At 38.7% G+C, this 18,413-nt stretch overlaps 1 protein-coding gene across 6 annotated transcripts in view; it reads right to left on the reverse strand.

Annotated features, from left to right (window-relative positions):
- The window catches only part of CPEB3 (cytoplasmic polyadenylation element binding protein 3), a 175,962-nt gene that overhangs the window by 102,053 nt on the left and 55,496 nt on the right, over nt 1-18,413 (reverse strand). For 4 of the 6 annotated variants that reach the window (XM_029245192.1, XM_029245193.1, XM_029245191.1 and 1 more), the window contains one exon: nt 4,290-4,449. In XM_029245192.1, coding sequence (XP_029101025.1) covers nt 4,290-4,449 — 160 coding nt within the window. The remainder of the gene's footprint in view (nt 1-4,289; nt 4,450-18,413) is intronic. The other 2 variants (XM_029245196.1, XM_029245195.1) reach the window with 1 other exon arrangement.

An 18,413-nucleotide genomic window follows, 5' to 3' on the forward strand; every position in this document is an offset into this window, starting at 1 on the left:
GGAAGAGAAAATTCAAATATACAAAAATGTTTCATCAGGCACTACCCCCAAGTGCCCAGCCAAGCCTACTCTTCTGTTATAACAGGGAGACTACACGGGATGAGAGAAAGGTGATTCCTCCCTGTTTTTTGCCAAGGACTCTGCTATATTGTACTACCCCAGCCAGGCAATGGGACCTTGCTTCATAATGTCACCTACCCTGCCCAATGCACTGGGTTGGTTTTTCCCTATTCTTCTTCTCTCTCATCACTTTGTCCTCTTTGAATAATAATCCCAAGAGAGGGTATGAATAATCAAACCTTACGTCCCTGGGTTTTCAGAGGGGTTCCCCAGTGGCTAGGTGAACCCTCATAATCGGTAGCAAGCCGGGGGACAGTTGTAAGGAGGGTGCAGGGAGGAACATTTTCCCCTTTCCTAATCCTAACTCTCTCGATGCCAGAAATCCCCCTAATCCTCATAATCATGAGGAGAGTTGGCTTTCCCTGCATCCACTAGAAAAGAGGGCAGAGGACAATTCTTCCCACCCAGGCCTCACTCATACCTCTACTGACCCAAGGATTTCTGTACTTAGAAAAGAAATAAGGGATAGTTTTTATTAGTTCATCACCCTTCTCAAAACCCTCCTTCTCATTTCCTGGAGACATTTTCTCAAATGAAAGACAGGAGAAGTCATACCTAAGTTATGGTAAGAGACAACAGGTAATTATTAAAATGTTATTCTGCTACAATCAAGAACTGTAGTTTGAGATCTAAGAAGCCCCCCCAAAATTAGTTTTTATTTTATTTAAATTAATTTTTGTTTAAATAAGCGTTCTGTGATCTGAGCAACACTGCAGAAGACATTCCTCAGGGTTCTGTGAAAAAAGCTCAGTTTGACTTTTTCTCTACATTACTTGACATTTTTAACATGGGGAGGAGGTTTTTTTTAATTTAAAAAATTTTTTAATTTCCTACAAACATCTTTAAGGCTGATCTAGTATAGGTAGAAACATGATTGGAAAACTGTTAAAGCTCTTTACTAAAACAAGTTTTATTACTTCCTAAACTTCCTATTCTGTCATTTCTCCCACTAACCCTTTTTCTGCCTGAATCAAGAGAACAGTTGAATAAAGGGATTTCCTATTGAATACATTTATACAATGAAATATCACTGTGAGCTTATTTTCACCATGTTCACTTTAAGTACATCATGAAGTACTTTTATTTTTCATGAATGTGATATTCTACTTTATTATACTTTCTTTACACTATTCAGGTATAAAATTTTGTAAAGCCAACAAAACTTAGGAGGATTATTTTTCTTTCTCCTTTAGGTGGTTTTTGATAATGACAGAATGTTTATTCTTCAAGAATCACTACTTATATCTATGGCAAATACACAATTTTGACAACTTGCATTCGAAAGCTTTCAACATTTAGCTGCAGTCTAGCTGGAAGGAAGTAAATATTGTAGGGATATAAAGGTTTACTTTATTACCCAGGCCAGGCAGTAGGCACACCACTACCACTGCTGGTAAAAAAAATCACAGATAACTTTTGAGCAGTTTCTAGTGTCAGGGACTTTATCTCACCTTCACACCCACTCTATGAAGTAGGTGCTTTATTTTAATGATGAAGACACTAAGGTTTTAAAGAGGCTAATTTATCTAGATCAATAGCTAACTAAAGGCAGAACCAGAATTCAAACCCAGGTTTGAATGACTACAAAGTCAGAAAGGCTGAGTTGAAACTTCATTTCCTATACAGAGAATATAAAATGTCTGGAAGAATATTAATAAAAATAATAATCTTTGTTATCTCTAGGTAGTAAGTCTCAGGTGGTTTTTTCACTTTCCTTTTTGTCTTTTTATGTACTACTTGAATTTCTTACAATGAGCAAGAATGTATTTTTTTCTAAAGAAAACCTAAATCCATAGAAAAACACCAAAACAAATAAGCACACAAAAAAACAATGACTCTCTAACTTGAATTTTAAGACCCTCAAAATAATGTTCAAGTAAAACAAGAGGATATTAAAGCTAGGAGGAAGAACAGGATGGATAGGGGGAAGTGTTTCTGGACAGACTCATACAGAAGCCATGTGGTAGTTCCCCTATCCTACCACCTTTCTCTTAAAGCTCAATTCACCTAGACATTTACATCTTTTGAGCCAGAGACCCTCTCTATGAATTTACCTTAAGAAAAAGCTACGTGCAAGAACTCATCCATGGCAGCATTACCTATAATGGAGAAAAGGCTGGAAACAACCTAAAAGTCCAAAGTTAAGGTCTATCAATAAATTATAAAGACAAGGTAAAAACATAATGTTTATTATATGGAAAATATTTTAAAAGATACATCATGACAATGTTTCTTTTATTTTTAAATTATCTTTCAGTTCTTATACTTTGCTCCATTTTTTAAAATCAAATATTACTGAAAATCTTTCCCTTAAAACGTTAGCATCATAATTATGTTTTTAGAAGTAGTAAGGATCAAACACATGGTGCCATAAACCAAACGTAAAAGTCTCCCAGCTGGAAAAGGGAAGCCTGAAGTTCAAACACCCTAACCAGAGGACAATAACATGGTGATGTAATTGACCACGGGAAGTAGTCCATTCATAGGAAATCAATGTGGGTGGTTGTAACCATATTGAGGCTGTAAAAAAGTAAATGTTAAGTGCCTTCCAACTTATTAGGACATATTATATCTATAACTACAATTCAGAAGGCTTTTATAGATGAAACCTCACATTTGCAAGTGTAGTGGAGAAATTTATGCAGAGGTAGTTGGACATAAAATAAAAAAGGAGCCATCACAAGTAGAATAAGGTATTTACATTATCCCATAGTGAGGTACCCTCCTTACACTTTGACAGTGCTACTCTCAACAGGGCAGAACAGCTCCTGCTTAATCAATATTCAAAAAATTCTAGAAAATTATTTTACAGACTATAATCTAAGATCCTTTCATAATCTTTTATTGCTAGAAGAATACAGACCAAGATAAAACAGGTATGCATAAAGAACAAGGACTGAATATTTTAGAATAATTAGGATGGGCTTACAGCTGTTCGCGGTAGAGAAGAAAGACAAATGTAGCCTTAGAAGATACTAAAAACACAAAACAGTCTGTGAATATTGTTTTTTGGTTTTTTTTTTAAACACCATTCTCACTTCTAAGTGAAATTACCATGTACCTAATCTTTACTGAAGAAAGATGTGGTAACAGTGACTAAATATAACAATGACTAAATGAGAGGCCTTTTTTCCTACTTCTGAAGGACTTAAAATATAGCTTTTCTCAAAATCTTTTATTTTCTTCATAGTCTGTTAACTACTTTCTTTTCACTGGAAATTGAGGAAAGCAGCAGAAAATCACGAGTGTGACAAGAAAATGATGAAATAGATTTTTGGTGTGGCATGAGGAAATGACTATCAGGTCCACAGTCAGTCATACCCTATATAAAAGCCTGCAGAGAACCACAGGGGATCAAATTCCTCACAACTCTAGAGGACATAAGGGTTCATATAAGACAGGCATCCTTGTGGCTAACGCTTCCAGTTTTCAGATAGTTAGGCTCTAAACCCAAGTACAGTGGCTATTTCCACAGAAAATTTCCATTTCAGTATTTTAAAACATCACAGGGCCCCTGAAAAGTCCTATACCACATAATAAGAACTATCTGTAATCATGAATGTAACATCAGCCTCTATCCTGAATTTACACGGGCTCTAAATATAGGAAGTCCTAATATTGCTGACCTTGGGACTTTCTGCCTTATATTTAACCCACAACATTTTCCTTGTGTTTAGCCTTAGAGAATGCAAAGGGTCATTGTCTGCTCTTAAGTCTGTGTAGCGTTATTTCCTACACTAGGAAAGTGATTGTATTTTAATAAAATGAAACGCTTTTCTACAAAGTTTTCTGAAGTAGTCTTTGGAGATTAAATCTCATACTTCCTTGCAGTATACTTGGACTTAAATGAATTATCCAGGTTCAGCTAAACATTTCAAATGCACAAAGCCCAAAAAATTTGGCTTCTGGTCTCATGCTATAAACCATGACCTCAGCTACCCAACATATGCTTCTGCCAGACATTATGATTAAAGCAAACAACCTTGATTATGGTAGGTAGCTGAACCCAGGTTTAAAAAAAAATCAACTTTAAATACATTCCACAATGCTTTACAGAAGCAAACAAAAACAAACAAACAAAAAAGAAACAAAAACAAAACCACAATTATTAAAAAGCTGATTTTTGTTTAAAACACCAAGCAAGGAATGGACATATGAATATTCCTAACCTGCAAAATGATTCCTCCACATTATATCAGCGAAACTCATTGGTGGGCCACTGGGAGGGTAGTGTTTACCTTTCAGAGGCTCATGATCAGTCCTTATCATATCCATTAAGGAGTTCTCCAACGAGTGCAAGTTAAAAGTGTCATAGGGCCTACTCCGGTCCTAAAAATAAAAACAGAACAATACATAAAATTACTTCATAAAATTAATAACCATATCATTTGCTTCTTGCCATGGATTGATGACGTGAGTCAAAATTCCAGGTAGTTTTAATAACATTCTTTTCATTAAGGATAATGACTTGGCAACATTAAGTTTAATACAAGTTTTCATAATTAATTAAATTGTATCCTTTACCCTAATAATTATTTAATATATATGTCCCAGTACTTCAGACTAATTTTCTCTCAAATGAACTAAAAAAGTAAATTCAAAAGGAAGAGTCAAGTGAATTGGCTTTGCCCTCCATGCTTCACCCCCCTCCCTCTACTATCAACTGAATACTCTATTCAAATGAATAGAGATTTTTTTTTTCCCTAGAGGAAGACCATAACTAAGAACTCTCAGTCTACAAACAGAATCACTTCCCTGAAAAATCAAAAGGTGACTGTAGTTTCAATGTAATTTCATTGGGTATCTTTAATAATTATTACTGATAAGTTCCATACATTACATATACTTTATAAAAATTAAAATGTGTCCAAAGTACTAAAACTACCTTTTGAAAAGCACTCACAGGAAAAAAACTTTAACCCAAGGTAGTATGTTTTCATGATGTTAGATTCAAAAACATTTTGAAAACAGAGAGGTAACACAAAGTGAAGAAATAAATTGTTCTACTGCATTTCACTCAAGCCCATGGGAGAGCATCACCTACAAATTATTTTTAGTAGTCTGAGCCTAAAAGGAAATGCAGTTCATGGCCTAACTTAATACTATAGAACAGATTTAGTTTGCTTTTGCTAAAGAAAAGCAATACAGTCATAAACATCAAAAACCACACCAAATCAAACCACAGCAACGAGAGATTATTTTCAGGGTCTTGAAAAGTTTATCCAGTTTTGCAAATGATCACTTCTCCTCCCCTATGAGCAACAGAATAACAGAATGACTGCCTTGATGAGCAAAAAGGGATACAACAGGTAAAAATCTCAGCTACAGTGATCATTTTCTAGTTTAAGTCTTAAAATCTTGGGAAGCTGTTTTCTTCTGGTTTCTGGAAAGCATGGCTGTATATCCATCCAGGGAGGCAGAAAGGAAGGTGGCACTTCCTCAGCTCTGAGCACAGAGGAGGAACCCAGAGGGTTATTGAATGAATGAATGCAGTAAGTTTGGATGCAGGTCCGAAGAAGAGCCCTGAATTGAGAACCAGAACGCAAGAGTGCTAGAACTACAATCAATTAGGAGCTTTTGGGTACATCATGATCTCTAGTCTGTGCCTGAAATTCCTCCCTTTATACAAATGAAAGGATTGAGCTAGATTATTTATAACATCCCTTCCAATAGTATATATATATATTTTTGACTCACACATGAGGAGTAGGGGTGGAGGGCACAGATGTTATCAAATGCCACAGAGAGATATTTCATTTTTACAAGCCTTTAATGCACAAGTGTAGGGCTGGGCCCTGGTGATTCAGAGATGAATGTTATAACCTAGTCCCTCTTTTTAAGTAACTGGTAGAGGGAGACATAACCAATTAAAATTAGAGCATGACAGGTGTTTCAACAAAGGAATGTATACAATAAAAACTAAGTCACATCTATTTCTTAAAGAACATATATTTGTGTGTGTATAATACATTTTTTTTTAAATCACATTCTGTAAAATCCTAGGTGTCTTGGATCTGGACCTGACATTTAACCAGGCATGAGGCTTGTCTTAGTTATTCTCGATGTCTTCAGTATTCTCATTGGTAAAATGGGATCTTACCTGTGAGGATTAGGGTGAAATTACTTAAGTATTCATTTTACTCACATTACGTTTGACAAAAAGCAAGTGCTCAACATTTCTTTCTTTACTGCTGCCCTCCAACTCCTTTCTACCTCCACCCCATTTTTTTTCCTTTTTAACTAACACTCAGCAGTTACCTATCTCTACTGATGGATAAGGAAGAGACATGGAATATTTTCTTTGGTTCTCCGTTTTGGTCTCTATATAATTGAAGAAGGTCTTTTCTTTTGCCTTTAGGGTCTTGCTGCTCATCATTTGTTTTGCTTTAGGTTCAAGTTATCAGTGGAAACTCCAATTACTTATGGAGTAAAGCTGAATTTCCAGAAACGCAAGTTTGTACCCCTAAGAATGAGTATCACATTCTCTGTCCAAAGAAAAAGCCAGAGGTAAAAAAGTGTGCTGATGGGTAGTCAAAATGACAGCCTATTTCTGGCACTGACAATCCGAGAATGTGTCTAAGCGCCTTCTATCATACATATCCACACTTCTAACTAGAGCCCTGCAGACGTGGGACTATTTCCAAAAAGGCTGATGAGGTGAAGGAACTATAAAAAAAAAGGCTGTTTGGAACTATAAAAAAAAACTATAGTTTTTTATAAAACTAAAAAAAAATCTGGCTGATTTTAGTACCTTTCCAGCCAGAACAGTTTATTTTTTTCATTTAACTCTTGATATTCTCCTTCAAGGTGGATAATAACATACTCCTTTTACACAAGGAAGGTAAGGTTCAGAGAAGATTCAAACGTGGATCTGACCTCCAAGCCAATATCTAAGGAGTATAAAAATCTGTCCAAAGAAGTTAATCCAATCCATATGGGACAGTAAATGAAAGCCCTATAGAAGCATAGCATTGCATCTAATTACCAATGAAATAACCTTCCTGGCAAGGCGGTAGTGAGTTCCTGTCAGAAGACTATCAGATATTAGATGACTACCTGTCAGGAAAATTGCTGGGGGTTATTTGGAGGGGATTCATGTAATTGAAGTGGTTCCCAAACCTGTCAGACTGTTAAAATCACATGTAGAATGGTTAAAATGCAGGTTCCTGGGCTCTGGCTAAAACCAACTTAACTGTAATTCTAAAAGAAATTAATGTCCTGGTGATTCTTATGACTGGCTAGATTCGAGAGCCACTGGACTGGATGATTCTTCAAGTTAAGCCTTTACATTCATGAATCTGATCACAAAAATGGGACAGTAAAGTGATGGGAGAGACTAGATAGCAGCAAGAAATAAACAAGCCCGGCCACTTCGCCAAGGGTCAGCTTTGCAGTCTTCCAACTGATTGTGGGTGAGAGAAGCAGGTGGTGGCCTAGTTTTTAAAAGCACAAACTTTGAAATCAGACATCTAATTTTCAAATTCTGGCTCTGCCACTTGCTGGCATGTCACTCTGAACAAGTTTCTAAGCCTTGATTATCTACATTTATAAAATGGGGGTGATAATTCTCTTTTTATGGTTGTTTTCAGTGCTATATGACAAACATACAACAAGGCATCTGTACTGTGGTGGCTACTGGAATATTAGGGAAAACACCAAGAGACTTCTGTGATGCTACCTCAGGGTACTGGAACATAGATTTTAGAACCTAGAGGTTCATGGATGCTAACCTAACAGGGTTCACTAGTGCTCAACAGATGAAACACGTGAAATGCACAATAGAATTTACGTAGGCTTCTTAACTGAACAAACTTCAATAAGTACTGAGAAACTTATTTTCTCACTAAAATTAATTCTATGTTTCATCAATTTATATTTGCATACGATTCATCCTTCTTAGTTTTGTAAGTAGTAAATGTTGCTGAAATAACTGATTAACTGGAAAGAAAAAACAAAAAAGACAGAAAAACTAAAACATCTGCAGTGAAATTCAACAGAAATTATGCATAGAGAAAACAAGCCCGCAATTTATCATTTAACAGCAAAGGTTACAAGTGGCAAATAATCATTTAAAGTCTTTCTTTTTCATAAGTTTTGTTTCCAGGTATAGGGAATAACAAATAAGGAAAACATCTTTTTAAGTGTGTTTTGAACAAGCAAACACATCAGGAAGTATTAGAACATGTATAAATAATGATTCCTTGGGCTTCCCTGGTGGCGCAGTGGTTGAGAGTCCACCTGCCGATGCAGGGGACACGGGTTCGTGCCCGCCCCGGTCCGGGAGGATCCCACATGCCGTGGAGCGGCTGGGCCCGTGAGCCATGGCCGCTGAGCCTTCGCGTCCGGAGCCTGTGCTCCGCAGCGGGAGAGGCCACAACAGTGAGAGGCCCGCGTACCGGAAAAAAAATAATAATAATAATGATTCCTATTATTGACTCTTTTACCTGGAGATAACGAAGGACAGATGTCATCAGTTAGATGTACATAGAGGCAGCAACCCCCACTATACAGTTCATTAGGCCTGCTTTCCTTCTTCCCGTAGCTTGACTTAATATTTATAAATTTATCAAGTACTTAATACGTGCCTGGCACTGTTCTAAGAATGCTAAATGTATTCCCTCACAACTCTATGAGGTAGGTAACTTTTATCCCCATTTTATAAATTAAGCAATTAAATCTTGAAGAGATAAGTAACTGGCTCAAGGTTACAAGGCTAGTAAGAGGCAGAGCCAGGACTCAGCTAAATCCAGACTGTGCTCTTAAGGACTCCCAGTGTACTGCTTCCTTGACTTCCTCCTACTCTCTTCACCTTAAATGCTTTTCACAAACACCCACTTCAGCCTAATACTGACACAATCAGAGACAGGACTCTTTTATCCCACCCTTCCACACAGGCAACCTAACCCTCACTTGCCCTTGGTCAATGACCCTTGTTCTACTGACAACCAGTTAAATTCAAGTAGTAGCTTGATCTACCCTCCAGGACAGCCCCAGGCCTGCCTCTACCAGCCCTACCCCATTCACCTGCCTTTTTCTTGGGAGAGAAATCCAGGACCCTTTTCTACCCTTTCTGGCTTATCCCCAGACATTTCCTCTCCTAGAGATATAAGGTCAAAGCTGTAAGGGGCCAAGAACATCTGAAGAAAAAAGCAGCTCTGGAACCAAATGATAAAATTAATCATGGTTATATAACTGCTCAAAGTCACAAAGCTGGTCAGAAGTCAGGATGTGAACCCAGGTCTGTGACTTTCAAGTCCACACCAGTAATGCTCCAATGCTCTACACTGATCAGTTGCCGTGTGTCCCATAAACAATGGGAGCCTGGCTGGGAACAAAGGAGCACAGACAAGATAAAAAGTCAAAAGGAGGATAGATGTTTGAAAGTGTTATTAGCAAAGGATAAATGGGGTTGTGAAATGATACAGAAAAAAAAGAGGAGGAATTCCTGAAGGAAGGTTTTTCTATTTATCATATGGCTTCAATATATGTACATATGGATAAAACATTTCAAAGTTAAGTGTATTCAACCCATAAAAGAGAATTAACCCACAAAACTAGCCATTCCTGAATTTCTACCCTACTGCTTTTATTTTCTAATTAGTTTACATTATTTGAAACTATCTCAGTTCCCCACCTACACTATAAACATTGTTTAAGGGTAATGAATATTCTTTATTTTTAAATGGATATTTAATTACATAATTAAAATATGAACGTATTCTTCTCAAACACACACACACACAATGAATATTACAGAAAAAGCAAAAGCCTCCAATCCTCCTGCCTTCTTGCACTCTCTTCAGACCATTATATACATTTGGCACATATTCTTTCAGATGTTAAAATATATACACACACACACACACACACAGATATATATATGGACATAGACACACATATACATAGAAAATATATATTGTTTTATGTTTTTCCTAAATGTAAAAATATGCATACTGTTCTGCAACTTGCTTTCTTTGACCAATATTGTGCTTCTGAGGTAGGTCCCTTTTAATATATGTTCTTGCCTCTCCCCCACCCAACTATACACACATGCCTCCTACAGGGTAAATGCATAGTGAGTATGTTAAAAGAACCAAGTAATCATCTCAGTGTATATTCTATAAAATAATTTCTGATTTTGAGATTTCTTTCCTATCCCTCAATTTCCTCAAAATTTCTGTTCTGCTCCTTTAATTGCATCTCCTCCATGCGTGGTCTATTTTGGCACAGTCGCTTCCTGATCCCTGATTTCTATGAAGGACACCACTACTAATGAAACATAAGGATCTATAGAACCTGCCAGCCCTGAGTAAAACTCAGAGGCAATATATCCAAAAGATCAACATGTAGTGAGTTCAAGCTCAGAATATGCTTAAGAGTACCAGAAAGAACAGACAAAACATGTAATAACAAACACTAGATGGGGGCAGGAAACAGTTAGATGACTAGTAATATAAAATTTCTATGTATCACAAAGTAGAAGTCTAGGAATTTATAGTTCTAAACCAATTACTGCTGTTATTTGTCAGAACCTATCAAAAGCATGAGGTTCCTGTATCAAACTGAGCTTTACTATAGTACCGAGCAGCTTGACAAACATTTGCCCGAAGATTAAAATCTTTCCCAAATAAAAGAAAATCAATGTCGCTAACCTATGGGGAAGAGAAAAAAAAAAACTTTTCAAACGCAGATTTTCATCCCATCTTCAGTAGGTAGCAAGTCCTTCAGTCAATGGTAAATTTTAACCATCCCAAATGAGACTATCATATTTGTAGCTCTCTGGAAAATGTGATTGTAGACTCTCCTTCAGTCCCTCAATAGCAAGCAAATGCTCCTTATAGCCAACCTAAAGTCCTTACAAAATTGAACTCTCTCTTGCTTTTCTGTCTTCAGAAAAAAAAAAAAAAATTGATCAGCACCTGCTATGAATTTTAATATTTTTTAACATTATTGTTAAACCCAGTCTTCCATGAAAGAAATTCTCAAGAATTTAGAGGATATAGCCGTACACAAAGAAATCCTGACTCTCATCTTTTCCTTCAGGAGAATGACTTCCAATCACTTTAAACTTTTTATCAGATCATATTTTTCCTTGCTGTATAACAGCAAACGAAGCTAAGGTTCTTGAGAAGTTTTTAAGAAAGCAAAAAATGGGGCTTCCCCGGTGGCGCAGTGGTTGAGAGTCTGCCTGCCGATGCAAGGGACACGGGTCCGTGCCCCAGTCCAGGAAGATCCCACATGCCGTGGAGTGGCTGGGCCTGTAAGCCATGGCCGCTGAGCCTGCGTGTCCAGAGCCTGTGCTCCGCAACGGGAGAGGCCACAACAGTGAGAGGCCCGCGTACCGCAAAAAAAAAGAAAGCAAAAAATAGTTTGACCTGCTCTGAGAGATGCTCAAAAATTAGATGAGCATGACAACTTGAGGCGCGACCCAGCAATTTCATAGTCTCTTCCCGCTCCATGCCACCTCCAACCTTCCTTCACAGCTCTTCTCAATCGTTTGCCACACAGGTCCGATAAGAGGCCCAGTTTATCAAACATAGGGAAACATGGCTCTTGGAATCTTATTCACCTGAAATGACCTTCATACTGAGGCCAGATCTAGCTGGGTGAATGCTGAAGGGGTCAACTGGACAAAAAGTACAAATGCCTATTGCTACCACTTCTGACTGTGGTAAACAGTTCAGAGCTAAGTACACATGCACTTTTTTTTTTTTAACATTTATTATTTATTTATTTATTGTGGCACGCAGGCTCCAGGGCGTGTGGGCTCTATAGTTGTGGCATGCGGGTTCCAGAGCACCTGAGCTCTGTAGTTGCGGCACATGGTTTCTCTACTTGAGGCACATGGGCTTAGTTGCCCCACAGCATGTGGATCTTAGTTACCTGACCAGGCATCGAACCTGCATCCCCTGCACTGGAAAGCAGATTCTTTACCACTTGACCACCAGGGAAGTCCCCATATGCACTTTTATTTATTTATTTTATTTATTTTTGGCTGCAGTGGGTCTTTGTTGCTGTGCGTGGGCTTTCTCTAGTTGCAGCGAGCAGGGGATACTCTTCGTTGCAGTGTGTGGGCTTCGCATTGCGGTGGCTTCTTTTGTTGCAGAGCACGGGCTCTAGGCACATGGGCTTCAGTAGTTGTGGCACGTGGGCTCAGTAGTGGCTCACAGGCTCTAGAGTGTAAGCTCAGTAGTTGTGGCGCACAGGCTTAGTTGCTCCACGGCATGTGGGATCTTCCCGGTCCAGGGCTTGAACCCATGTCCCCTGAATTGGCAGGCGGATTCTTAACCACTGCATCACCAGGGAAGCCCCCCCCATATGCACTCTTAAAAGGAGTGATTATACAGTTTAGCAGTGTGTGAGGTAAAAGGCAGAAAGCCAGACCTAGGATAGACACAGAAAGGGAAAACAGTAACTACAGGGGTCAAAAGAGCAGGTTCCAATGTCTACAAAAAATTAAAGTTCCCCTTTCCCTGGTTATTGTGCATATGTGACCAGCTGGTGTTGCCCCCAAACTGTTAAGCATCAGAATATTATCCCAAGTAGATTAGGTCCTGATTATTGGACATGATAACGTAGGAAGAGCTTGACCTTCACGACCAAAACCTATCTTAGAACCTTATGCAAAGGTACATAAGGTTCCTCATATTGTTTTCTTTTTACTGATCATAAATGTCAAAATCCTTCCACAAAACTGCCCACTTCTAGGTATAGTTGAACTCTACTGGTGATCCCCTCCCCAATATCTTAACCCCAGATAGTTAGCAATAATGCTTGACATCCTCAATAAACTGTAACTTCCATGGTAGCAGAGATATATCTTATTTCTCTGTATTTCCATCACTCAGTAGAGGGCCTGGCATATAACAGGCATTCAGTAAATGCTTGCTTTGCATTTAAAATCATCCTCCTGATGGTTCCATACTGTAAGATTTTCATTTAAAACTAACAACTGTGGGCTTCCCTGGTGGTGCAGTGGTTGAGAATCCGCCTGCCGATGCAGGGGACACGGGTTCGTGCCCCGGTCCAGGAAGATCCCACATGCCGCGGAGCGGCTGGGCCCATGAGGCATGGCCACTGAGCCTGCGTGTCCGGAGCCTGTGCTCCACAACGGGAGAGGCCACAACAGTGAGAGGCTTGCGTACCAGAAAAAACAAACAAACAAAAAAAACTAACAACTGTGCACCTATTAGAATGGCTAAAATCTCAAACAAAACAAAACAAAAAACCCTGACAATTCCAAATGCTGACTAGGATGTGGAACAACCAGAAGTCTCAAAAATTGCTGGTGGGAATGCAAAATGGTACTGCCACTTTGGAAAAACAATTTGGGAGTTAATTATAAAGTTAAACATACACTTAACAATACAACCTAGCAACCTCACTCCTAAGAACTTACCTAAGGTAAATAAAAACATATGTCCATACAAAAATCTTTGCACAAATGTTTATAAAAACTTCATAAAACAACTTTATTTATATTTTCAAAAAACTGGAAGCTATGCAAATGCCCATCAACTGGTGACCAGATAAAACAAATTGTGGTATATCCATATGATTGAATATTATTCAGCAATAAAAAAAATGAACTACTGATATGCTATAACATGGATGAACCTTAAAAATACTATGATAAGTGAAAGAAGCCAGTCACAAAGAATCACATGTTGTATAATTCCATTTATATGAGATGTCCAAAATAGGCAAATTATCCAGAGACAGAAAGTAGATTGGTCATAGCCTAGGGCTAGGAAAGTCAGGAGGGAAATGGGGAGTGAAACCTAATGGGTACAGGTTTCTTTTGGGGATGAGGAAAATGTTCTAAAATTAGATAGTAATGACTGACACACACTTTGTAAATATATTAAAAGCCACTGCATTGTATACTTTAAAAGGGTGAATGAATTTCACGGTATATGCATTATATCTCAATAAAGCTATTATTTAAAGAAAGAATAAAGCTTTCCTAAGGTTTTAATAGGAACTATGATTCTACCTACAAATCATTTACTTTAGTTACAGGACAGGAGACCTAATAACTTTCTTGGGCTATAATTGAAGGAAGGCAAAGTCTTGACTCCAGCTGTTCCATTCAGGAGCCACTGAAGGATCCAGGTAATTAAACCTAAGCCACATAGTAGTAAAGTTCAAAAGGCAACCGTACGGCCAGTAAATAACTGGCAAATAACTAATGCCATCCATTGTCACAATATGTACCATTTATATTTCTAAGGATGTCTGAAATATTCCTCCAGAGACCTACAAGCAGTTATTAGCTATATTAACCACAAACGGCATCTTTTCATGTCATCTATTGTTTCTGATGAGTTTTTTTTAATCCCAGAGGTTCCTGTCTTATAGTGATGTACTCTGTCCTTCAGAGACTCAGATCATCCCATTTATAACCTTTTAAGAATGATATGCTGGGCTTCCCTGGTGGCGCAGTGGTTGAGAGTCCGCCTGCCGATGCAGGGGACACGGGTTTGTGCCCCGATCCAGGAAGATCCCACATGCCACGGAGCGGCTGGGCCCGTGAGCCATGGCCGCTAAGCCTGCACGTCTGGAGCCTGTGCTCTGCAACATGAGAGGCCACAACAGTGAGAGGCCCGCGTCCCGCAAAAAAAAAAAAAAAAAAGAATGATATGCTCCAGGGACTTCCCTGGTGGTACAGTGGTTAAGAATCCACCTTCCAGTGCAGGGGAGGCGGGTTTGATCCCTGGTCAGGAAACTAAGATCCCACATGCTGCGGGGCAACTAAGCCCCGTGCACCACAACTACTGACCCCGCATGCCGCAAACTACAGAGCCCACACACTCTGGAGCCCACGCACCACAAGAGAGAAACCCATGCGCCACAATGAAAGATCCCACGTGCTACAACGAAGATCCCACAACTAAGACCCGACGCAGCCAAAAATAAAATTAAAACTTAAAAAGCTTAAAAAAAAAAAAGAATGATATGCTCCAACATCTACCTAAAGGCACTATTAGACTATAAAAGACAGCTATATCCATAAACACCAAAGTATGCCCTGCTTCTATTCATTTCAACTGCTGTTTGGCTTCAATGGTTAGGTGAGGCAACACAGGAGAATTCGCAGATTCACCAGAATCTGACAGGGGCTGCAATGTGAACGCTTCTGCTGTAGCCCCGTTATCCTTTGATCCCTGTATTTAAAAACTGATCAGCAAAACACAGCTGCTTTTATGCAAATAGTCCTATGGCAATGAAAGCAATAAAGTAACAACTCTGCCAGTTTGGGCTAGCACCTGTTTAGGGTTCTTCCCACTTCAGAAACCAACAGATGATGCCGTGCCCAGCATACACACAGATTAAGAGCTATGGAATATAGCTTTTCACTGTCACTCCCTGGCCACCACTGGAGAGGTCACCAATGTGCTGTGTGTTTATTTTCTAAGCAAGGAACATGGTGAGTACCAAAAAAATTCACTCCACGTTGATGGACTGGAACCAGAAGAAGAGAAGTATTATTTTTTTCTCAGTTTCCAAACCCCTCTCTTCTAATGGCAGAAGGGAAAACAAACAAAAAACAAACCACAAAAAAAACTCCTTTGTATATTTTACCACAATAAAAAAAATCATCGGGCTTCCCTGGTGGTGCAGTGGTTGGGAGTCCGCCTGCCGATGCGGGGGAGGCGGGTTCCTGCCCCGGTCCAGGAGGATCCCACGTGCCACGGAGCAGCTGGGCCCGTGAGCCAAGGCCGCTGAGCCTGCGCATCTGGAGCCTGTGCTCCGCAACAGGAGAGGCCATGGCAGTGAGAGGCCCGCGTACCGCAAAAAAAAAAAAAAAAATCAACAAATAAAATATTTACACAGAACCAGAACATTTAAAGCTACCATGCATAAGGCAACAATAAATTATAGTATTAAGCTATATATTAATCTTTTCTATTATCTTCACTATATTAAAAAACAAAATAATTGTTGAATTCCCTAAATTATATAAAGCAATCTCAAAAAAGTTATTGCTAAGACCATATCTATGTCATGTTATGTTGTTATGTTTTGGTGTTTTTTCTCTATTTCAGTATGCATTTAAAGAATTCTAATACAAAATACTGGAGGGAAAAAAAAACAAACCCTGCTTCTCAAGTTTATTGTACAATCTCATCCGATTCCAGATGAGACCAATAATAAAAACAGACTGAGTAACCAAACAAATATAATAGGATAATATGGTCAAAAGCCCTGTCTTAACCATTTTTAAAGCTTTATTCTTTCTGAATTTGAACAGGCTTACTCCCCCTTTATGCCCGACTGTCTCTGACATAAGATAATGCTGGTTCATAAAAATAGCTACCAATCTGCCTCTGTAGAGAGGGAAACGGAGGTATACCGTTTTTCATAATAAGCTTGTAGAATTTATTTGGTCATAGCTACCATATAACAGATAATTAATATATGCCGGACTCTGTGCTGAGTACTTTAGTGCATTATTTTATTTAATCTTTACAAGTGTCCTATGTGATAGATATTATAATCTCTATTTTACAGATGAGGAAACTAAATCTTAAATTCAGTTCTTAACACAAATCAGGTAATCCCTGAAGAAGGCTAACCACACACAAATCATTTGTTATGTAAGAATTCCAGGAAGAAAAGAACATCTATAAACCCTTAGCCTAATCTTCCATTTAAATGTTACTACATTTAAGGTGAACACATTAAAGTACCTAAAATGCAAAGCATCTACATTTATTAAAATACTTGGTATTTGGAAGGTTAAAAAAATTTAGTTCAAAATGAAGCCTGTATCATTCTAGTCACGCTAGTTTAAGGTACTTTAGAGATTATACAGTAAAATGCAATAATTTAGATTAAGGGAAGTTCAATCAGAATTTCTAAAATATCTACATCACAGAATATTTCTTAGAAGAACAGCTTTCTTTATCACTTTCAAATGTTAGTGCTAACAAGATTTTGCCAAGTGTGCTGAGGGCTGTTTTACTCTTTCTTCATTTATTCCACATATATTTATTGAAAACTTTAATATGCCAAGCATTAAAGATTAAAAGGTTAAGTGAGGCATACATAGTCTGTCCATAAGCCAGCTGTCTAGTTTACAGATACTTACTATATAATGAGGTAAATGCAGTGACAGAGCTATGCGCTTGGAATTATGGGAGCACAAATGACAGAGAGATCAAATATGCTTCCAGAAAAGGAAGGCCAGAGGCACAGAGACTTTCACAAACACCTGGGTCCAACTTCCTCAAGAAATTTGGAAGGACCCTAGAAGAGATTCTTCAAAGGAAATATATGCTATAGGCTATAACGAGATAAGACTTGTTTGTAAATACTATTAACATTAACAATGTAGCTTAGGAAACCATTTCTCCAGGACCGTATCAGGTTAATCTGTGGGTGAATGTGCCCAATTTCAGAATAATATTCTACCACAAAAGAGTCCAAGTTTATTTTAAAGACTTTTTTTTTGTGGCCTTAAATCTTTTCCCTGGTAGTCAAATTTGGGGATCTGGAGGGGAATATTACCATTATCTGTTAAGTTAGATCTGCAAATATTCATTCTCTAGCATACTAAGGCAACAAATAATCTGATTTCCTCTTATTACCTTTTATTTATAGAGCACTTTACATCTCCGAAAGCATTTTCATACACCTTTGCTCATCTGAACCTCATTAGGGTCTTTTGGTTTTTTTGGGGGGGGGGGCGCTGCTTTGGGTCTTCATTGCTGCACACGGGCTTCCTTTAGTTGCGTCGAGCAGGGGCTACTCTTCGTTGCAGTGCGTGGGCTTCTCATTGTGGTGGCTTCTCTTGTTGCAGAGCATGGGCTCTAGGCGCGTGGGCTTCAGTAGTTGAGGCACAAAGGCTCTAGAGAGCAGGCTCAGTAGTTGTGGCACACGGGCTTAGCTGCTCCGCGGCATGTGGGATGGCCCGGGACCAGGGCTGGAACCCGTGTCCCGTGCATTGGCAGGCAGATTCTTAACCACTGCACCACCAGGGAAGCCCTAGGGTGTTCTTTTGAGCCTTACTTAGCATGCCCGATTCCACTTCAACATATCCCAGAAACTTTCTCTTCTTATTAAACCAGCAACAGGGCTAACAAAAACTCCTGTAATTAAATAATAGCAGAACTGATTGCTACTGGCTATGTGCCCAGTACAGTTTTAAACACTTTACATGTTTCAACTCGTTTCTTCCTCATAAGAGTCTGTGGTGGTAAATACTATTATTATCTCATTTTAGGAAAAAACTGAGGCAAAAAGATAACAAACAGAAAGTATCTGAGACAGGAGTCAAACCCAGGCAA

Source organism: Monodon monoceros, unplaced genomic scaffold, assembly GCF_005190385.1.
Source record: "Monodon monoceros isolate NGI ecotype Baffin Bay Population unplaced genomic scaffold, NGI_Narwhal_1 Super_Scaffold_4, whole genome shotgun sequence".
In the NCBI taxonomy this organism is placed as follows: domain Eukaryota; kingdom Metazoa; phylum Chordata; class Mammalia; order Artiodactyla; family Monodontidae; genus Monodon; species Monodon monoceros.